The sequence below is a fragment of the Passer domesticus genome, chromosome 6 (assembly GCF_036417665.1).
Source record: "Passer domesticus isolate bPasDom1 chromosome 6, bPasDom1.hap1, whole genome shotgun sequence".
Lineage (NCBI taxonomy): Eukaryota > Metazoa > Chordata > Aves > Passeriformes > Passeridae > Passer > Passer domesticus.
In genome coordinates, this window is record NC_087479.1 from 47,294,521 (window position 1) to 47,317,537 (window position 23,017).

The following is a 23,017-nucleotide window of genomic DNA, read 5'->3' on the forward strand; positions in this document are numbered from 1 at the left end:
CATATCTAGGATGAAGGTATCTGCTTTTCTGCTCCTAAAGATTACAGAGGGATGTCATCGCAGGGTGGCAGGAGCCCCTGCTGCTACACACAACACAAGCTCTGGGAGAAGAGTGTGTCCAGCCACTGGCCATCTAGTGAGCTTTAGTCCCATTTCACTGGCTGCTGGAGCTCCCCTGCAAGGAGCAGCACCTCCAACACGGAGGTGACAGAGCCATGCCTAGTTGGACATGCTCTTCTCCCAGTGTTTGTGTTGTGTGTAGCAGCAGGGATGTGATGGCATCCCGCTGTGATTTTCAGAAGCAGAAAAGCAGATCCCTTCAGCTCCTTGATTTTTAGAAACCTGTTATAGAAGTGTGCAGTGTTAACATTTTGTTCACAGTTGTAGAAGTGGCAGCACCGAGGGATGGCTGGATGGAACCTGCAGGGTGGGTGAGTGTTAAACAGTGTTTTTACACCTCTGCCAACAAAAAAAATCCTTGTTCTACAATGAATGTTTTTGCACTTACTACTCCCTAATTTTCTGCTGGCTAGGGGCAAATTACAGCTCTTGTGCGACCAGAGCAAAACCCCAGGAACTTATCAGTAAGTGGTGCCAAGATTTACACAGTGTTGAGAAGAGTGAGAGAGAGATTTTCTTGGGAGAAGAGCATGGAGCTGAGCACGGGGGATGCAAGCTAGCAGCCAGACAAGGAAACACCTGCAGAGCAGTGAGCCTTCCTGGGGCTTGCTCTAGAGGAAGCTGTTTGTTATAAGCATGTCAACACTCACACTCTGCTAGGAAAGAAATCCTATTTATGCAGTCATATATGGGAGAAAAAAAAAATAGAATTTTCAAACCACAGGTTCAAAGTTAAATATTTAGTTGTGAATTGGCTCTAGCTACTTTTCAATTAAGTTGCAGCAATTATCAGTTATTTCCACTAAGATCATCTGGGCAGTTGCAGTCTGCCTCTCTCTGACCGTGCGTTAGCTTCTGCTCATGAGTTACTTTTTTCCTTTTACTTTAGACAACCCCCAGCTCTGTCTGAGGCCACAGGAAGAGGGACCAGCATAAGGCCAGTTTGCTCTGGCCTGTGTGGCCACCTTTGGGGCTACCTATAAGCCTGTGGGGCTGGGGAGCATCAGCCCATAGGAGCAGCAGGCACCTTTTGTGCTGCTCTCCACCCTTCACTGCCCATGCACTGCTCAGGCACTGCTCTGCCAACAGGAGCATTAAATTCCATAGAAACCCTACATGGGGCGCACCATATGCTCATGGCTGGACTGACCACAGCTTGCTTATGAGACAGAGGAGCTTTTCCAGCTTTTCCACTCACTCTGATGGCAGTGGATGATGCTTAGAGCACTTGTGGAAAGCACTGGTTAAATAATACAGTAACTCTCTACAGAGATTTGGTGGTGAGGAGAGTGAGAACCTTTCAGCCTTGTGGTGTGCTGTCTTGACTCCAGACTGGTTTGCTATTTCCTGCCCTTTTAACCCTGCATTAGAGAGTTCCTACTGTCCTTGAAAGACAACTTCCTCATGCAGCAACCCCTTCAGTGTGCAGCTTGGATTGATGCCTGCAGCATGCTCCTAGAGAAGACACTGCTGAGCAAGTCCTTGCAAAGTCCTAGAATCTGGCAAATCTGGGTGGAGCCTTGCAGTGCTGGAGTGTAAGGAAGCCAACTCCTGCCAAGGTAAAGCTGTGTTTATAAGCTGCAGACATACAAATATTTTTCAGAGTAAAACTGAAAGGTAGACAGATAGACAGATGTTTGATAGACAGATGTTTTTCTAACCAGGTGCAGAAGTAATGCATTTGGAAAAGCAGCTGGCTATAATTCTCCTCTAGAAATGCAGCCAGAGGTGGAAGATGCCCCACACAGATCTCAGCCAGCACAGCTGAAAGCAGTTGAGGTCAGAAGCTGCTGTGAATACACAGTTAGATCACACACATCCTGAACTTTCACATGAAGGGTCATTGCAGCTCTCTCTGTTCGTAAAATGCAACTGGGGAGAAAAGTGATCTATTTCTTAACTGTATAGTTCCTCTTCTGGGAGAATGAGCAACTGGCAGCAAGAATCAAACCTGCCCACTGAGAGATGTAACAATGTGTGGGACAGAGGGGAAAAACCTGGGGGTGAAGAGGGAGAGCTCTGGAGAAGTCTTGGAGGCTGTTTTGGAAAAACACAGGCTGTGCATGTTTTGAAGCTTTTGGCCAGAGCTGTCAAACCCATAATTGACTGCAGGCCTGCTGGTGAACTCACTCCACTCCCCACCATGCCATCCCTCTCACCCCCAGCACAAAACTACTGCTCCCTTCATCACCTGGCATTTGGGAGTCCCTCAAACAGATTTATACCTGGAGGCAACCTGCATATCTACCCCTGCCAGGAGGGTCAAGGGGAAAAATCCACCTCTTTATCTAGAAGGGATACATGTGGTGGTTGTTCAGCTTGCAAAGAAGTGGCACCCCTTAGGAGAAATATGTTCACCACCAACAGCTAAAGCCCTGCTGTCTTCTAGTTATTATTTCCTTAGACTCCAGCAAGCAAAGGAGAAAGGTCCTTCCCAGCATTTCTTGGAGGGAGATGCATATCCCTGCATTGCTCACCCTCGAGTCACTGGCAATCAGCTAGCTGGGTTGTTTATATTATCCCAAGACAGAATCCCCTGTCTCCCCTCAGCATCACTGAGTGCTATTGTTTAACCCCTGTGTGCAGCAGCTTGCTCACGGACGTGCTTGGTTTCTTTTTAGCCCTGTTACATCAGCAATAAACTATTCCAGTCTTTATTCACCTACTAATGAATTATACATTGATTATACAATAAGAGCTCTTTGCATTGACGGGCTGGGCTCTGGCACCTCCCAAAGCACAGCTCAGCCCAGCTGTGACTCAGTCTTCTCTGATGCCCTGAGAAAAATGAATGTTCACTTTTTGTGCTCATGAGCTAAGAAGAGAGAGCTGCTGCTTGGAGAGGAAGCCCGCTTGGGTTTTCACTCCCTCAGCTGGAGCTCCAGCAGGAGCTGATGCTGTCCTTCCCCCACCACTTATATAACCTGACCTATCACCATAGATACATTCATATAAATATTTAAAGATGGCAGAGAGACAGGTCAGGCAGATGGGAACCATTTGTTGAGTTTATTAGAAACAGAAAGTTCAGGCTCAGCTACAGGTCTCTGCTTGCTGCATCCCTCTCCCCTGAGGCTGCAAGGCAAGTGCAACCCCCTGCACTGTCACAATGCTTCGACTCAGCTTATAGAGATGGGCATGGGGATTTTGGATAAGCAGGCACCATCCTCTCCTGCTGGGGCACAGGAAAGGTATTCTGAAAATGTCCCCTTAGACTTGGGGATTAGATTCCTGATATGTTTTTTTTTTCTATTCAAAATGAAGGTGTTGGCTGGCTCCCCAGGGGTGTAGACAGGTCTCTCCTGAGGTGATGGAGCTCCATAGGCCAGTACATGCACTGCAGTTTGCCTTTGCTCAAGTCTCTTCCTTGAAAAACAGCATTGTGGGGTGTTGGCTGCCAAGGAAGTTACCCCTGAGTGCTCTGGGACTGTTAACCTCCCACAAAATGAATTTTGGAGTTTCTTATCATGCATCTCCAAAATGCCCTATTTAAAGCTCTTTGGTAATGCTGCTGTTTGGCTTTTTTTTTTTTTTTTTTTTTTTACCAGAGGTAATTGAAAATTCAGGCTATTTCTGTAGTACTTTGCAATAAAAACAAGAAGTGGTGGTTAAAAGCTAACTAGGACTTCACCAGCAAAATGATGTGCATTTTATTCCCATGGTTTATCCATCAGTTTTGAGCTGGCTGAGGAGGGCAGGGGGATTGTCATGCAAGCCCAAAGCATGCAGCCAGAGTATGACATCAGCAGCCATTCAGTGGATAAGGGATTCCCATCTGCTCTCCCAGATCTCCCGGAGACCCTGGTCCGTAGGAGTTTAGAGCCTGCCTTGAAGGTCATCAATTCCCATCCCGGTTGCCAGCTCTTCAGGCCATGTAAGAGCAGGGGAGGATGTGTGTCTGTCCTCTCCCCTCATCCCCCTCCCTCACTTTTTATAAAACAAAGGGAGTTTTAAGGGGAAGCTGCTGGAAGACAGGTGGGCATCCCTCTGGGATAATGAGGCTGAAAGCCCCAGGGGTTGGGTTTGCTGAGTCCTGCTGGTAAGGGATGTTCTGCTAAACTTGGACTGGGAGGCAGCATCTGCTCTAACAGACCCTGGTGAGTCATACCCAGAGGTGCCAAAACCCACAGGCATGACACTGGCTTTTATAAACAGGTTCACAAAAACCCCAACGACCCAAGCCAAACAGACAGAAAAAACAGTGCAAGTGCCTCCTCTCTCAGCTGCTTCACTCTGCCTGAAAATCCAGTTGCAGAAGCACATTCAAATAGCTGCTTGGGGAAGGGTTTATTTTTTTTTAATTTGGGGTTTGGGGATATTTTTAAAAAAACATTTTTAGAGTATTTTTTTTTCAGGGATGAAAGGCTTGGGGGGAGGTGGGTAGCTTCCTCACAGCCCTGCCTGCAGCTGGCTGCTTTGTGAACGACTTCATGCCCTGAGCACTTGAACCAGCTTTTCCTCCTGAAGAGGGAAGTCATCAGCCCTATTCATAGCACCCACCCTCAGTACTGGCATGTGACACCCAGACACAAACTGAATTTTTGCAAATTAGCTTCACTTATTTATAAAGAGGTGATAAAGCCACTGAGAGCCTTGGAAAGGTAGTTGTGGTACTTTATAGGCTGTACAGCAAGCAATGCAGTGTGAGAAATGAGTATGAAACATGAGAAATGAGTGTACAACACCTGAAATCACACACAGTCCTGGGAAACAGTGTCTGTTGTCTTGTCACTGCTATGGTGATGGCATTTTTCTTCCTGTACCTAAAGGCCAAAGTTTTCAAATATACCCAGCTGAGCTGATTAAAATTACAACAACAAGAAAAGATGAAGCTTGAAATACTTTTCAATTTCCAACTTTTGGAGAAGACTCTTGGCGTGGCCAGTTTAAATCCAGTAGGCTTTAGGCTGTAACTGGGAGCTTCTTGTCATAGCAGATGGTGGGAGTGTGCCCCTGCCACAGCTGTCCCTGAGCAACATGTGCTCCAACAGAACCTTAAGGAACCTTCCAGAAACAGAACTCTGTTGGCTCCAAACCAAATTGTTGCCTAATACAATTTTTGGAGGACACAAAAAAGTTTATTTCTTGTTTTCCATTTGTATTCTCTCCCCAACATAGGAGAAAAAAAGGACAGAAAGCAAGACAAGAAAAGCCACAGTGGGGGGGATAAAAACAACACAAAAAAAAGCAATCCTAAGCTCCCTGGAAGTAGTTTCAATGCCAGCCTTGTGACAGTGATTGCACTGCTCTCCAGTCCACAAAAGTTGATTTGAGAGTCATTTTCCTTCATAGGTGGTGGGGCTACTGCTGCTGAAGGCTCTACTGCAGCTAGTTCCTTCCTCTCCCACTCACAGACTCCAAGCAGCATCTCTGAGAGTTTTTCTGGGAACAGCTGCTTAAGTGCACAAGAGGCTTCTTGGTTCATATAGTGTCTTTTTCCTTTTCTTTTCTTTTCTTTTCTTTTCTTTTCTTTTCTTTTCTTTTCTTTTCTTTTCTTTTCTTTTCTTTTCTTTTCTTTTCTTTTCTTTTCTTTTCTTTCCTTTCCTTTCCTTTCCTTTCCTTTCCTTTCCTTTCCTTTCCTTTCCTTTTCCTTTTCCTTTTCCTTTTCCTTTTCCTTTCCTTTTCCTTTTTTATTTTCCTCTTTTCTTTTTTCTCTTTTCTCCTATTTTTTGGAGGGTGGGGGTGTTTTACTATTTATAGCTGTAAAGGATGGAGGTGCAGAAAAGAAGATATGACGATGGGACACTGTGCTGGAGCGAGTGAGCAGCTCTGGGATCCTGCCGTTAGCATGTGGACTGATGAGCAGGAGCCCCACAGGATTACAGCTATTGCCGTGACCAGATGGGTCATGCTGATAATTCAGGACAGCAGTTACATGCATAAATAGCCTGGTGAACCTCCAGCTTTGTTGGTAAGTCTGGATGAGTGAATGTGGCTTAGAGACAAAGGGGTTATGAATCCATGGCAAGCCCACAATCGGGGACATACTCAGCATAAGTAATCAGGGAAGGGAGCCAACTTCTATTCATGCCTGGTCCCTGCTGCCATGTAGTGCATGGGCTGTTACTGAGGGACACAGAAAGTTTCGATGAACGTGGCAAAGCCCTGGTCCAACTCAGCCCTGAGGGCAATGGGATGATTTTGGAAGAAGCTGACTTCATTTCTACATACATGTGTAGGAAATGTGTGATAGCTAACAGCTCATTCCTGACTATGGGATGCATGGCTGGGAAGACTCTATCAGAATGTGCAAACACTTGGCTCAGAAGCTGTTCCCTGAAATCCTTCAGTGGAGGGAAGTGCCCAGGCAGGAGGAGGGCAGGTTTCCCCACACGACGCTGTGGGCGGGTGCCAGGTTCATATTTAGCTCGGTGAGGTGCTGACCTTGGCTGGAGCTGCTCACTGATGCCTTTTCCAGGCATCCTCCTATGGATGCTTTGTGTGACTTGCCACCCTGCCCCTGGAGAAGTGAATGAGCTTCCTGGAAGCATAACATGGGGTGAGAGCAATTTATATTTCTAAGGATGAGTGAGTGGGCCAAAGTGGGTTTCAGTTTGAAAGCTTGGGAAATTTCATCCTGCTTCTACTGGTAGCTTAGAGAGGGGAGGGTGTTAACTAAAATTACCAAGCCTGTTGATATGTGTGACCCTTTTTTTTTTAAACTTTTCTTGGGGAAAAAAAGGGAAGGAAAAGGAAAAAAAGAAATTTTTAAAAAAGAATAAAAAAGGGGGGAATCCCTTTGGTGGGCGGCCCTGAAGCCCCTCTGATGCTCTTGTTACCCAGTAACCAAAGAAAAAACATTCTGAGTGGTTCTACTGGCCTTGATGTAATTGCTTGCAGTACCGAAGCCACAAGCTTAGACAAAAACTGTTCAGCAGAGCAGATTAGAGATAAAATAAGGGGAAATGAGGAAACATTTCTCTGAATTTGCAAAATTTTTTTTTGTTTTTGCTTTTAATGCAAAAGACCTTTGCTCTTTTTTATTTTCAGGGGGAGGGGGAATCCCCTCATGAATGCACCCTCAAACTTTCCTGTTCAGAAATGCAAAACCTCCTGCAACCCATTCACAGAGGTTTAGCCCTGCACCCCAGGCTGCCTGGTGATATTTAGGAGGTGGCAGCGAGTTTTAAGGGATGGTGGTCAGGTTTGGGAGGTTCCCACAGCCCCCCAACACCTGCCCCCGTGTTTCCTACTTGTGTGTAGGAAATTTTGTTGTGAGCTGCCCTGGGAGGGTGAGAAGAAGGGGAAAACAAAGTAATAAATAAGAGCACATATAAAAAAAAGTGGGGGGGGAAGAAAAAGTGGGGGGAAGAGATGAGAAAGAAAAATGAGTGGGGAAGGGAAGGGAAGGGAAGGGAAGGGAAGGGAAGGGAAGGGAAGGGAAGGGAAGGGAAGGGAAGGGAAGGGAAGGGAAGGGAAGGGAAGGGAAGGGAAGAGAAGAGAAGAGAAGAGAAGAGAAGAGAAGAGAAGAGAAGAGAAGAGAAGAGAAGAGAAGAGAAGAGAAGAGAAGAGAAGAGAAGAGAAGAGAAGAGAAGAGAAGATTCAAAAGACGAAGAAAAAAAAGGAAAAAAAAGCAGATAATAGAAAAAGGAGGGGAAAGCAAAAAGGAAAACAGGAATTAGGAAAAAAAATGGGAAAAGTGGGGAAGAAAAAGGAAGCAAATAAAAAAAGAAGAAGAAAGGGGGCAACAGCAGGCAACCCCCGGTTTCGGGAGGCGAGGGGTGCCGGTGCCGGCCCCGCTCCGGGGCGTGTCCCGGGCGGCTCCCAGAGGCGTTTCCGGGGCGGGCTGTCAGCGCCCGCCACCGCCCCGCTCAGCCCGGCAGCACAGATTCGGCAGAGCCGTCGCCATGGGAGTGGAAGGCTGCACCAAGTGCATCAAATACCTCCTTTTCGTCTTCAACTTCATCTTCTGGGTGAGCACAGGGGCGGCGGGGAGCGGGGGCTGAGCCCCCCAGCCTTTGAATAAGGGGGCTGCAATATGGCCCGTCTGCCTGCGCCTGGGTTCAGCCTCCTTCTTGCCCCCCAGCATTGAGACTTGCTGTCTGCGATGTGCCTTAGGGGCTGCTTATTTTTCTTTTCTTTTTTTTATATTTTTTATTTTTGGAGGGCGGAGGGGCTGATCATGCTTTGCTTTTTTATATTCATGCGTGCGTATGTATGTAATTGTACGCGTATATCTATTTATGCCTGTTTTTTAAATAGACATGCAGAGGGGGAGGCAGAATCGTAGGATGGTTTGAGGTCGGAGAAGACCTTTAAGATGCTCGCCTCCAGCCGCTGCAGATGTTTATGGGCGCCTTTCGGGGCGGGGGGCAGAGCCGGGGGGGCTCCCCAGGCGGGGAGGGAAGGAGGGAGGGATGCGGGATGCTGCCAGGCGGAGGGAGGCGAGGGGAGGCGCCGCAGAGCAGGGGGCGCTCGGCGAGGCTGCGGGGCCGGCCCGCGCCCCCCGCCCCGCGCAGCCGGGACCCGCCGCCCTGGCCCCGCGCCCGGGAAGTTATTTTAGGATGCAGGTTCTGTCCAGGCTGGAGAGGCTGCCTTGCCTGAGAAAGTTTTTCTTGAAATAATCCATGCAGGCATGCGGCTAATTTAGCAAAAAGGCAGCGTATCCCGGTTTCCCTGCAAACCAGGTTTGTCCCGGTTAGAAGGAGCCTCCGGCAGCGCGAGGTGGGCTGGCAGGAGTCCCTCTCTCCTGCTCCTGCGCTCGGGGGCAGCCAGATATGCCCGAGCAGGCTGCTGGGTTCGTGTTTTAAATACTCTGGTTTCCATTCCACGGAATGCTTTTTTGTCTTGGAAGTGAGTCCAGCCCCACCCTGGCAGGCCAGGCACCGCTTGGTGCCCCTTATCCAATGCCCTGCGCCCCTTGTCTGACATCCCACTCTGTTGTCGAGGATTTGGGGGGGGTTTTGGTTTTTTTTTCCTCTGTGCTTGCTTATGGCAGCGAACGTAGCAAGAGGGGCTGGAGAAGTGGGAAGGGGACCGATGGCTTCCAGAGCAACCCCTGGAGTGGCACTGCCCGGCTGGAGCCTCTGCCTGCGGACTCCTCCCTGGGAGTGCCCGGGGAAGCTTTTTGGGGCGTCCCCATCCCTGGGAGGTGTAGGGCTTAACCAAGGATGTGCTCACTTCGGGCCTGTTCGCCTTGTGTCTGGGTATAACACTGGCCAAGGGACAGGGGACGAGCTCTGATAACAGCGGTGTTAATTGATACCTGATGTGTTGCCAGCTGCGTGAATGAGAGATAATTCCGCGTTGGTTTTTTTTAACCTTTTCCTCCACCCTTAAAATGGCCGGATGGAGGCGGGTAGGGTTGTCTGTGAAGTGTTGTTCCTTCCGAGTTACTGTGCTTATCCCAGTTTTTTTCCTTGCCTTCTGGTCCCGATTTCCTGCCATTCTTGTAGAAGAAGCTGCCGGCTATGCTTGTGAGGAAGGGTCTCCTGGGTGGCAGGAAGGATGCTGGGGGCTCTGCGCAGCCACCACTTCTCAGCGAGATCAGTTGTTCACCTCAAAGTCTTGCAAAAGAGCTGGTCTTTTATAAATGGGCATTTTGCTTCCAAGAGGAATTGCCAATCTATATAATTTCCCCGTTATGACTTCTGGTGCCTCGCCCTGCTCTTTTGGACGGTGCCCCCTGTGAGTGGGGGTAGATGCTTCAGTTCCTCCCCAGGAGGGTGCCTGTGAGCTGGGACCCACTGGCTCCCCAAAGCAGCCCCCAGTGCTGGACTTGCTGGTCCCCTCGCGCTGTCTCCTGTGCAGACTGGGAGCCTGGACTTCATTAGAAATAACGATGGGGCTAGCCAGCTGAATGGTGGTTGAATACCAGATCTTGGAGTTTTCAAGCCCTTTTGTGTTGCTCTTTAAATTAGCAGGCGAGGGGAATTTTAGGTTTACCACAAAGGCAGGTTAGCTGCTAGCCTGGGGAGGAATTCTGTGGTTAACAGCAGAGTGTGATGGTCCTTTTCGCGGGGTGACACTTGAGGACAGAATGTGGTGCTGAGCACCCTTGCTGCAGGCTGGCTGTGTTGGGAAACCACCTCTAACCGCAGGGAGGTGTGAGACAGGGCACCTGCAGCCCTTCAGCCCTGCCAGCTGGTTATTATGCAGGTGCTGATGGGCTCCCCGTGCTTATTTGCTTATGATTTGCCTTGTGTGCAGCTGCTGTTCGGTGCTGTTGGTGAAAACAAGCCATAGGCAGAGCCCAAAGTTTGGCAGGCACCATGCTGAGCTGCACAGGAGCTTGTTCTAGTGCCCAAGAGGAAGAAGGAAGCAATTCTCAGCCTTAGTTGCTCTGATAACTTTTTAATATATCCCCGCTATCCTGCTGGAGTGTAAATAAACTGACACCCCTCTAGCTTCCTCCCCCTGCCTTCCCCAGCAGCGCAGGAGGAATTTCACAAAGCTGCTGTGTTGAAAAAGGAAATGGTGACCCTGCTGCCAGCTCCTCATTCGTTGTACCTGAGATGTTTCAGTTTTATTTGATTTTTTGGGGTTGCTTTTCCTTTGTGCATGCTTTCCTGAGAAGAAGATGCCAAGATTGTGCTTGCTCCAAGGTGGCTCTTGTGGGAGCAGCAGCTGCTGCATGGACCTCATGTTCAAATGAGTGCCTGTCCCAGGAGAGAGGGTTCCCATGTGCACCCACCCACTGAAGTGGTGAAGGAGGCCATGGTCAGCACCTGTGAGCTTCACCTGGTTAGCAAAAGACAGGGCTGGAAAGACAAAAGTTCTTCTGTGCTGCCAAGTTGTCCTGAAACCTTGGGGTGGCTGATGGCGGGTGGACACTCTGCCCTGTGAGAGGCAGCAGTCGCTGTTACTGGGCAGTTTGGCTGGTGTGATGGGCAGCCCAGGCAGGGCTGGGCATCTGGCAGCTGGAGCTGCTTCTCCATCCCATCCCTAGAACTGGACTTTGCTCTCCTGAATTTTCCAAGCCCGATAGCAGAGTGCAGTGTGTGGGGCTGAACTGACCACCGCTGCAAAGGGTCCCTGGGGAGGCTGAAGGAAGCCAGCGAGCTATTTTAAAATATAATTAAACATAACCAAGGAGGAATTGACTTGCTTGGAGAAGGATCGCTCAAGCTTATTAGCTAATACAGCCCATGGCAGCCTTCCAGGTGGAGAGCACCGCTGGCTGCCCTAGCAGAGAGGTGTCTAATTAAAAGGAAGAGCTTGCTCCTAATGCCATTTTGCAGGCACTGTCTAGCTCTTCTGTATGTTGAGGGGATGCTGTACAGCCTGGGTGCAAAGGGAAGGAAGGGCAGGAGCAGAGGGAAGGTGGAAGCGAGGCTGTCTCGGCAGGGTGATTGAAAGGGAAGAGGTAGAGGAGCTGCGTGTTTTCTTGTGCAACTCATGCTGGAGTCTGCAAAGGCTGCACAGAGATACTTGGTGATGAGAGGTGACAATGTGGGGAGGTGGCAGCTCTCTGTGGCAGCTGTGCCATGGTAGCTAATGCTTTTGCTGGGTGACACATGACCCTCCCGTTGTGGTGAGGAGGGTGGCTGTGTGCCACTGCTCACAGCTTTAAAGGAAGAATGGAAGATCTCGGGGTTCCTTAGCAGGCACAGTACCTACACTCCAGTTTTGTTGCTGATATCTCTCTGGGATGTTTTAGGGCGTGCTTGTCAAGTGAGCACAGCCCTTCCATCACCTACAAAACCTCTTCTGAAGTGGTTTTTTGAAGAGATGGGTGCACCCTGCCCTATGGGGGTACCTGATTGCACTTCATGGGCTGGGCTGCAGCTGAAAGGAGGGGGTGCTGCTGGCTGGAATGGGGATTGCTCTGTTTCACTCACGTTATTCTGCCATCAGCCACTGTAATACTTATCTTCTGCAAGAGCATTAACAGTGAGAAACACTTTGATCCTGCGCTGTGGAAGTGCCTTTCACTGTACTATTAAGAAGGGAAAGCAGTTGTATCCCCATTGTAGTTAAATGCTTATATACGAGGCCAAATTAATTTTAAAGCAATATCTCAAATTGTTTTCCTCTCTGCTGAGGGCAGTTAGACCCTGGGAAGTGCTACTTCTGTCTGCAGCAGGGATCAGGCTGGCAGTGGCCTGTGGGCACGGTGCTCCCCATTGTAGGACCCGGCTCCTGGATTTTGGTGCTGGATTCCCATTCTCCTCCCATCCATCAAGCTTTATTTGGCCTCTGGCATGCTGCTCCTCTGGGAGTGTTCCTCTGGAGCTTGTTTTGAAAAGCTCTGCAGTGTTGTAGGGCTGGTAACTATAGGCACCAGTGGAGAATTTCGCTCCGGCTGGCAGCTCTATTAATAGCCGCTGCTGGAAGGTGTGCTGCTGGGAGCAGGGCTGCACACTGCTCTCCTCCTCCTGCCTGCAGGCCATGCTGCTCTTCCCAAATGCCTTTCCTGCAATTCCTGGGCAGGCCTTGCCTGCAAACTTTCAGCCTGACCCTTAGTGGCTGTGGAGCACCACGGCTGTGGAAGGCAGCAGAAAGACCTTGCCTGTGCTGTCACAGAACCCTATCTGCCACCGCTGCCTGTGAGTGCCTGTGCCAAGATAACCTTCTGCCTTGTGTGCCTCTCAGACTGCAACTCTCTGCCTTACCAAGTCCCTTCCCCTGATTACGCCCTCCCAGGGGGCTCCAAGGCATCCCACAGTCCACCCCAACGTGCAGCCCAGCAGTGATCTCTAGCATATCTCACCATAAAGTTTCAACTGACTCTTTGGTGTGCAGGTTTGGCATTGTAACATGGTCTCAGCATTGAACCCAAGTTCCCAGGTTCCTGGGCCACCATTCAGCTGTCAGCCCTCTGCTGCACCCCTTGCCCTTTCAGCAGTTCCATGAGGTGCAGCTGTTGCAGTAGAAAATAAATCAATCTGCTTTCCAGGAGGCGAGGTGCAGGCTGTGGGAAGGTGTGGTGCTGCTTGGGCACATTCCATGTGTCCCTCTCTTTCCTGACTCAGTCCTCCGGCTGGTAGTGCAGGACCTGTAATGTCCCAGCACGGATCTTGCAAGGGCTTGTACTGCTCTTCCAAAGGTAGTTTCCATCAAGTTATGAGTCTCTATCTCCTTGCTTTTTCTCTATTCATGCTGCTTCACCTAGAGACCCACAAATTACCTGGGAGTAAAGGATTCAACCCCAGACTGGCAGTTTGTTCTTGGACATATGAGGGGTTTCTTGCATGGGAAGATATTTCAGCCTTGGCAAGCCACTTTACTTTTCTGCATCCTGGTTCCCCACACCTGAAGGGAGAGGCATTCCTTGTAACTCCATCTCAGCTGCTTTGCAGGTAGTGTTGGAGAGGAGCCATGGGGAGCCCCGGTTGGGCTTCTCGGGTGGGGTCTGGGTGCTGCCCTCACCAAGGGCTCTGCTTCCAGGCCGTGTAAGGGAAATTGCAAACCTCTGTGGCATGAGAACCTGTTAAAGATCTCCAGTCGTATGCCTTAATCATAAACCAGCTAAAATTCATTAAGCTTTCTTGGCAGCATCCTGCTTCTTGTTAGTAACTGTGGTATTTCCCAGGCAGCATGGCGTGAGTTCTGCCAGCAGCGTTTTTCCAGCAAGGCGAGAGCCTCTCCCAGCCCTTGGGCTCTCACAGGTTGGGAAGCAGGACCTGGAGGCAGGGCCAGCCGTGGTTGTGGGAAGCGGCAGTGCTAAAATACAGCATCGTGAAACTGCTGGCACCTCCACAGGGTGTCTGTCTGCTTTGCTTTGGCATGCCTGGCAAGCTGCCCTATAGCCAGAACTTCTTTTTTCTCCTCCTCACTTCCAGGAAATCTGTTTCAGAGAAGGGTGGAGGGAAGGGAGCAGGAGGAAAAAGGCTGGGGGCAGCGGAAGGGACCAGGGAGGTGATGCACATCCTGGCATATGTGAGTTTGAGGGAGCAACAGGTTAAGGTGGGAGCAGCTCAGAAGTGGGGTACGCTACATTAACAGGGGAATGGGGTCATTCCTTGCACCCCTAATTTATAAGAATTTATTGTAGAGAGGAATGTGTAAGCTGTGGAAAATGGACTTGTTTCCTTGCCCCACAGCTGGATTTGGAAATTTTAGGGTGAACAGCATGTCCATTGGTGAGGCTCAGTCCAGGAAGGTGCCTCACTGTGTGCACCATGGATTGGGCAGCAAACCAAGACTGCACGCCTGCTTTCATCTGGTGATACCTCCTCACATGGGCTACCATCCCATTACCTCTTGGGGACACAGGGTCTGCCTTTTCCTGCCCCTAGGCAACATTCCATGGGACTTTTCCCCCTGCTGTGTAAACCAGGAGCAACATTCCTGAAGAAGCAAGCCTTAGGCAGGCAGGATCCAGCTGGAAAAGTCTAGCTGTCTGTGGAAGAAGCAATAAATCTCTGGAAGCTGGAAAATAGCAGTAAAGAGGAAATGTCGGAGCCTGCGGCACCACCTCTGCTGTGCCGGGAAGCTGCTCAGGGCGTGAGCTCTGGGGCCAGCCCCATCCTGGGGAGCACCACTGATGTGCCTTCCATGAGTGCCATGCTGCTGGCAGCAGAGCAGCAGGCTGGGGAGGTTGGATTTTGGAAAGCAGGTCAAAGTCCGACGCACCGCTGGCGTTGCTGAACTTGCAGCTTTTAGATTATTGCAGCCCCCAAAAATTTAAATGGAGAGCTGTGCTGGGTGCTCAGACCATACCATGACAGGTGATGGCCCCAGTCTCTGCAACGCTGCTGTCTGACAAGCTGGGAACAGAAAGCTTAGTGGGATAACCTGTGTGAGATTATAGATACCCACAGCAGGAAAAAACACTGGTATGTATAAGGATGTGCAGCCTAGGACGTGACGCTGCCATCAGTGGTTGGAGCTCTTCTCGTGTTGGCAAACAGCAGTTGTAGGATGGAAGGGGGAGAAAACATCAAGCTTTTATCTGGAACAAGTTGTTCTATTAAAAATGAGATTATCCCAAGCAAGGTACAGTGGAAGGCAGAGTTACTGTGGCAAACTGACAATGTTTTCCCCCTGTTGTTTTCTTTGCTTTGGGAAGAAAGAGCCGTAATTCCGCTTTGGGCTTCTTGGTGGTGGGAGGATGTATGGTTCTCATGGAAAAAGTTACTCATCGTAGCCCAAACGCTGTTTTCATTAGTAAGTGAATGTCATTTTCTCTTAAGAAATACAGCTGCTATTGGATTAAAGCTTCCATTCAGAGGGCTTCCATGCTCTGTTAAAAATGCAAATGGAGTCAGGCGGTGTGGGGCGGATGTGTGATGTTCCTGGGGCACATTCAGGATGAAACCAGGAACATCTGGAGCTGATTCAGCTGGCTGTCTCGGGCAGACCTCACTGCTGGGTGGGTTTAATGCATCAGAAGAGGCTCCTTTCCTCTACCTGGTGGTCCCAAATGATTAAAAAATATCTTGAGGACCACTTGCAGCCTGCTTTCGGTTCTGTGTGGCATTTTAATGCAAATTTGGTTGAAAAGGAGCTGCTGGTGTCACCCTAACCTCACCATGGGTGGCAGGGCATGCTGGGGTGGCGCTGCTGAGTGTGGAGGGCAGAGCAATTTGTCCTTGCAGGGAAAAAACAAAACCAAAACGGCTGCAGCTTTTTTTTCTTTACCTCTTCCAGCCAGCAGAGAAATCCAAACCTTCCTTGGGATGCCTTCTCTCCTAGCAGCCACCAAGAGCACTTTACTTTGAGCCACTTTTTACCAAGAGTGCCATGGATTAATGAGGGAGCATATTCTTTTCTCTGAGAGTAAAAACACAAACTTTGTTATGCCCTCAGACAATGAACGAGCCACTCCAGGCTGGATTTGGGTAACTTTGTGCGAGGCCACAGCCTGCCTTATTTGGAGCTGGACTTGAGCACAGACTGGCTTTCGTGACTTTTCTCCATAGCCAGTGTTTGGAGAACCTCAGGCTGGCCTCAGTGCAGGAGGGATGAGGGACTGTGCCAGCAGGGAAGTCGCATTGGTTGTTGTGGGAGAAGTGTTAAAAGCCAGTTACTTTGCTAGACTGGGGAATAGCAAGGATTTCTCTTCCTCTCCAGGAGCTGGTGGGGATTTTCTCCCTCTGATAGTGGAAAAGCCCTGAGAGCAGTTTGCCCTGTGAGTTTGGAAATGGTGTGGGTTTGCCCCAGCTTCAGTGGCATTCCTGGAAAAATCTTGTGGTTGGAATTTGTAGAAATGAGCAAGGAGGAAACCACCAGCTGAGTTCCCAAGGGGGAAAACAAGGCTCCCATCAACAGCCTGTCTTGCAGATCCCAGTCCTCCTGTGCTCCTTGTTGTCTTGTTGTGCTTGCACAACTGGAGACTACACCTTTCCTGAAAAAGCCCTGCTTTTTTTGCCTTTTTTTTTTTTTGGATGTGACTTTCATGGTGCCTATCATGCCTCTAGCTGACCTGATGTAGTATGTTTCCACTTCTATACTCTTTGGTAGTTTTCTTCCCTTTTTTTAAGATGAATGGCTTCAAGGATTTAGGACACTCAAAATTAAATTGGCGATTGAACAGGGGATTTCAGCATTTCACAGCAGTAGTATTGCAGTTCTTAAGGGTTTGGGGTTTTTTCCGGATGTTGTGTTTTTTCCCTTCTTGCTTATACTTTAAATGGAAGGCTGATGTCACAGAGGACAGAGTGAGTCGTGCTGGAAAAGCCCTACCTTGAGTTCCTCTCAGTGACACCTTCCCTGCTGTAGTGCCCCATATCTGCTCCCACCTCTCATGGCCATTCCCAGCCCCTCCCTGAAAGAGAAAACGGTGAGGAAGTCAGTCATAGAACTTCCTATTGTTTGTACATAAATATCCCAGTGGCCGAGTTGATGTCCCATGTGCAGAACGTCTCCTCCCACATCTGGATGTGTTTTTGTCCTTGCCCTGGTCAGTCCTGCGTGTCGCTGTGTGCACGTGGGTGTGGGTGCCCTGCTCTCCTGCTGTTCCACAGCATGGGCAAGGCAGCAGTCTTGGCCTGGAGGCCCCCAAAAATGGTGTGGTGGTGCTTTGACCTGACCCCAGGCTTTGCTCCAATTCCTGTATTGGGACATTAAGGAAAGCTCTGTGTGCCTGGGGAGCACCAGGTGTGTTCCACTGGAAGGCTGACCCTGGATGGGAAGTAGTGTGCTTGCAAGACTTGGGGGCAGAGGGGAAAAATGGCAGCCCCCCCACTTTCTGTTTATACCTCACAGAGAAATGAAATGGGGTGATAATATCAGTTATCAACTGGGGCTGATTGTAACTTTTGTTAAAAAGCTCTCCTAAAAACCTTAGTGGCACGTCTCCTCCTGCTTGCTTCCATTGAAAATAATAATAAAGCATAATAAAGTACCTCTTGGGAAAGAAATCTTTTGCAAGAACTGGAAAGGGCTTTGCACATCCCTAGAATCAGGGGGTCTTCTCATAAAGCAAGGAAGATCATATGGCACATGGTCTGTGAGGCACAAAGCTTGTTGCAGGGGTGATGGTCAGAAAGGATGTTCTTGTATGTTTGTGGGAAGATGAAAAGCAAAGCTCCTGGCTGAAAACTGCCAGTCTGGGTCTGATGTGGCTGGAGCAGTGGATAACCCTTGCTTCCCTCTGTTTTCTCCCCAGCTGGCCGGAGGCATCATCCTGGGAGTGGCCCTGTGGCTCCGCCATGACTCGCAGACAACGAATATCCTGTACCTGCAGCTGGGGGACAAGCAGGCCCCCAACACCTTCTACGTTGGTGAGTAGCTCTGGGGGTGCTGCTGTTGCTGCTTGGGTTTGTGCCCCATGGTAGGCTGAAGTGTACCCAAAAGCTGGCCAGAAAGCTCCAGGTGAGCAACAAAGAGGTCACAATAAAAATACCTCCCGCTGCCCTTGTACTCTCCAAAATATCCCCTGTTGTGCCAGCCAAAGCCTTTGATAGACGTTGGCTGTGGCCCAGAGCAGAGTCCAAATCCACATCAGCTAGAAATGCAAGAAGACGTGTTGTGGTGTCGTGGGTTTTCTCCAGAGCACGTTTGGGAAGAGGGGGGACTTCTTGGAAGCGGGTCTTGTTTCCTGTCCAAAGGGACGTAAAAGTAGCAGAGTGGCTGGCAATGGAAGCGAAGCTCGGTGAGCGTGACTCATGTTCTCCAGGAGGGGCAGGTGGAGCCTCTGTGCACTATGGTTGAGCTGAGCATGATTTTTGTTAATTTGACAGCGTGCTGGAAGCTGAAACCCCCTGTTTTTCCCCTGTTCTCCAATGATCCCTCACAGACAAGGGGGAGAAGCTTGCAGGAGGGGCTGGCTGCCAGTCAGGAGCTGGCTTGGAGCACAAGCTGATGGGGCTGGCAACATCGTCTGATCCCATGTCCTGTTCTCACCTGTAGCTAAAATTACTTTCTGGAAAGGGTTTTCCTTTGCATTTCCCTGCTTGCCTATGAAACAGCATGCCTGAGCCCTCTCCCTGGCTGTCCCTGGTTACAGAAGATGCTCCTGCTGTAAAAAGCTGTGGGTTTTTCACTCTTGTTGTCTCTCTTCTCCTGCCTCACACCCAGAGCTCTAGTTGCAGAATTTCCCCATTATAGATCTCATCTTTAAAATCAGAAAAGGGAGCTCGCAAGAAGTTAAACTCTCTCCTTTCAAGGAACCATTCCAAATCTCTCCTTCTTTTCGGGGACTAACAACTGATACCTCCCCAGTTAACACTTTCCCCCTAAACCTGGGGGACCTGGAGCATGGGGCAGAGTCCTTCCCTCCTGTCTTTTGAGCATCTTTTACAAGAGAAAACTATGCTCACCACCTTTATTTTGTCTTTGTCCTCAGCCTTTGCTATTCAGAAGGCATTGGGGAAGGACTGTGGGTCCCACCACCACGCTGACTTTCCAACACCCGTGAGCAGCCCATGATTTGAGGCTGGCTGTCTTTTTAAAGTTATATTCAGCAACAGATTGGCCTGGATTCCTTCTGGCAGCTGTAATTTCCATGCAGTAATAACAGCAGAGCATTTCTTTCAGTTGCTGTCTTTCCCAGCCAGACCTCTGGAGTCTGAAGACTGGGATTTCTTTTTGCTTCCCCCTCCCCACCCCTGCTCCCCCCATTTTTCCTCTCTTACAGCTGATACTCCCTCCTTTTTCTTCTCTGGCATGCAGCATACACATGCACACAATGTTCCTGCCTTTGGGAACGGGAACCTCTTTGGGCTTGGCCTCCAGAGCTCTGTTGGTTTTTTTTTTGTTTTTTTTTTTCCTTTGCAAATACCACTTTTTGGTGTCTGGCGCAGGGAGCTGGTCCCGGGATTTGTCAGGAGGCTTTTAAAGGCCAGCCAGGCTTTGCTGCAGGACGGGGGGAAGCAATAAACACTGTCAGAGGAGGAACACTTCCATCATAGGGTGTGTACTGAGTGAGAAGGGAAGTAGGAAAGCAGGGATTTGGTGTCTCCTGGTTTCTTTGTGTGTCATTTTCCCTACCCCAAAGCTGGAGCTGTTTGTTAAAGGCCGTTTTTCCAGGGTGTCTGTGTGTTATAGAAGGGGAAAAATAATGGATTTGAGGTCAACAGGGAAGTGGGAGGAAGAAGCTGTGGGGAACAGCAAAGCTACAGAATACCAGGCATGATCCTTGAGGCTGCAGCAGGAGCAGGAGAGGAGCAGTCCTTGCCCTCAGCTCCCAGACCAGAACATCACAGCAGCTCCCAGGGCACAGGCAGCTGTTCCTTGCTGGCCTTTCCAGCCCCAGGGAAGGGGCTCCTGCAGGCTGGGGTTTCCCACAAGCGCCACCCCCCCTCCCCAGCAGTTTGGCACTGCCTGCACAAGTTGTCTTGTGGGCTGGCCTGGGAGGTTATTGAATGGGCCCTTGTTTGTGGGCTTTTCCTCAGCACGGCGTGCAAACCATCTGATCCCCTAACCACTTGTTGCAGTCTGGGCTTTTGACACTTCCATTTTGGCTCTGAATCCAATGCTCCAGCAAATGCTTTAACTGCTTCAGCACTGTAAAGACCGAGCAGTACTAGGGATGGAAATAGCTTACTTCCGTGATTTCCTAACTATAAAGGAAAATACTTGTTCTTCATCTGAGCTTGGCTTATGGTCTGATAGGCATTTATTTGCTTTATTTGAAGTTCAGAAATCAAAATCCTTCTTGCTCTTGGATAACACTGTGCCTGGAATGCTTTGTCTGTCTGGAGGCTGGGAAGATGTTGGTCACGAGGCCAAAAACATCCTTCAGGATAGCTAGAAGCATTGATAAGTTGCTGACAACTGGCTAACCACTTCTCATATATTTCCTGATCCTACACATGAAGTACCATTGCAGAAAACCCAAACAAATAACAAAGCTGTGATTTGGGGTGTTATGAGAGCCCTTAGAAGGCTGAGCTGGTCTCTCTGCAGATAACAGTACAAATTGGAACAGTTCTGATCTCTCCACAGTAAATTAGTGCTGTGGTGTCACTGCTTTTAAGAGCTCCTGGAGATCTTGAAAAAGTGACTCTGGACTTACTACTTTTGTCCTTTCGAGGTGGGATGACAGTGGGAGGAAAAAGCCAGCTTCCCCATCCTTCAAAGATTTGGTTATGTGCTGCCTGGAGATGGCTGTTGTGTATAAAATGCTTTGAGGAGGACAGGAATAAAAACCTCAGCTCTTGTTTGCCTTAAATCCACACCCCAGGATTTCACATCCACCCCTTGCTGGGAGCATCCCTGGGTGCTGGGAGCATCCCTGGGTGCTGGGAGCATCCCTGGGTGCTGGTCCCTGCCGCTGCCCTGCCTGCGCTCTCCCCCAGGCTGCCCAGCAAGGAACAGAGCACAGCAGCCCGATGGTCTCGGCTCCGCTCTCTCCTGCCAGATCCAAAATAGGAAATGTGCCTCCAGCTGCTCACAGCAAGTGACAGGGCAGCACAACCTGTGGCTCTAATTAGCTCGGCCCTGGGAGCAGAGCCAGCCAGGATGCAGAGTGCAAAAGCCTCCTGAGCTGGGGTGTGGTTTTCCACATAGCTTTTGGGGTGAGGAAGGATTTTGCTTTGCCTGTGTCTAGGTTTTGTGTGTTTCATTAGTAAATCCTCTGCTGAGCAGTGTCTCCTCTCTGGAGCAGGGTGGCACGGGGGAGGAGTGTGAGGTTTTGGACAGGCATACAGTGGTGGGGTAAACTTGGCCACCGAGGCTGCTGCCACCACTGCCTCTTCCTGTCATCCTGGTGGGTGTCACTGTCCCAGCTGAAAGGCAAGAGGGGTTTTGTTTGGTGGAGGAGTTCCCTAGGTAGTGTTTATCCACCTCCCAAGCCAGCCAGGCCACAAAGCCTAGGGGAGGCAGGTGGGGGGACAGCTGAGGGCAGCGTTGGCTTGGGGCTGAGGTGGTGAATGTGCCTGTGAGTGCTGCTGAGGCATGGAAGGGACACAGCTAATGGGCACACAGCCTTCCTTAAGAGGTGAATCAGACTGTCTTCACCATCCTCCTCGAAACAAATACAATGAGGCTAATGATTTCTGCCCTGGAAACAAGTTCAAGCTGCTTTTCATGCAGACTGGTCTAGAATAAATGGGCCAGAAAGCACAGGGAGGCTTTGAAGTCTTCCTTACAAATGAGTACATATCTGAGTTGAACTGCAGCTACTTGCAAGCTTTCATGGGTGTCTTCAGGATTTTGGAAGTCCTATCATGAGATTTTGCTGGGCTCAGGGAAATCTGACCCTTGCAGAGAGGAGGGACTGTTAGGTGGCAGTGCACAGGGTAGGGATGGGGACATCTCTCTGAGCTTTCCCCAGGTTTGCCCATTGTCCTTCCAGCACATGGGGAGGCCTTGGCCACCCTTGCCATGGGTCCCAGCAGTGCAGAGCATGCCAGCCTATCACCCAGACAGACCTGTGTTGGCTAAGTGGTTGTGGAGGAGCTGTCCCTTCTATCCATAACTTAATTAGCCTTTTTAGCTAGTTTAGCTTAATTAGCCTTTTCAGGACAGCCTTGGGTGAGAAGCAGTGATTTCTGGGAGGTTTTCATTGCAGGGGGGGCTCAGCAGAGCTCCAGTGTGTTGCAAGGGTTCTAGAGGTCAGCAGTGCTACAATGGCTGTGGGCCCACCATGAGCAGTGAGAAAGTCTTGGTTTCTGTTCCCACTCCCATCCTTGTCCCCATCTCTCTGGAAATGTTAAGCATCTTCTAGAGATGGTGCCAAGTTCCATACATCGTGGGGTTAGACTCAACAGCACATCTTTTGCCAGACTTGTTGTGAAAGGCTAGAGAAGAGCCTGAGGTTCCTGGTCTGTAGGTTCTGTAATAATCACCAGTCAAAAACCACCTTCAGTCTTGGCATGAGGCGCTGCAGGGATCCCTGTGGATACCCAGAGCTGGTTCAGGACTGGTTTCCTCTCTCACCCATTTGTGCTCTACTTTGTCAAGGCCCCCTGTGTTGGAGATTTTCCACCAGCCACATGAGCTGTGGTCAGGTTTGCGTGCTTGGCAGTGGAAACCAAGGTTTGCATCTGGCCTTGAACCACACTGAGCAAAATGGATTATTTAAAAAGAATATATGTGGATTTTTAAAAATAGAAGTACATGCATTTTTCTGCCTTGGAAATAAACTTACTTACAGCTAAGGACAACAATTTAATTATTTAGTCCCTTAAAGGGAAAAAAAAAAAAAGCTGAGTTTTACTTGTTCTAGATTTTCCTCTAATCACTGTCAGATCAACTCCTTCAATAATACTGGAATTATTTTTAAAATAGTAGTTTTAAGGCAAAACACTTCTGTTGTACTTTCCTTTCTGGCTTAAACCATGTATCTGTGAGTACAGGGGATTTTTTTTGTATTCTTATCACAGAATTCAATTTCTGTTAAGAAAGCAACATGTTATTTCATTGCATTTCCATCTAATTGTAATTCATTCTTGGTCATGACCAACCCCTGTGCTTCAGACTCTGCAGACTAAAACTGGTTATGTCTTTAAAAATACCTGGATTTTACCATCAGGTTATTTTGGGTTCAGATCTGTCTGACTACAGTAATGTAGTTGTTCTTTTCCTTTGTCCCTTCCCACTGGCTTTGCTGCCTTGGACCTGTGCC

The 23,017-nt window shown here is 49.4% G+C and overlaps 1 protein-coding gene across 1 annotated transcript in view; it reads left to right on the forward strand.

Annotated features, from left to right (window-relative positions):
- The first annotated feature begins 7,873 nt into the window (after positions 1-7,873).
- CD81 (CD81 molecule) overlaps positions 7,874-23,017 on the forward strand; it is a 32,639-nt gene continuing 17,495 nt past the window's right edge. The window contains exons 1-2 of the mRNA XM_064425236.1: positions 7,874-8,033; positions 17,615-17,729. Of these exons, the coding sequence (XP_064281306.1) occupies positions 7,968-8,033; positions 17,615-17,729 (181 nt within the window). The 5' untranslated portion in view covers positions 7,874-7,967. The remainder of the gene's footprint in view (positions 8,034-17,614; positions 17,730-23,017) is intronic.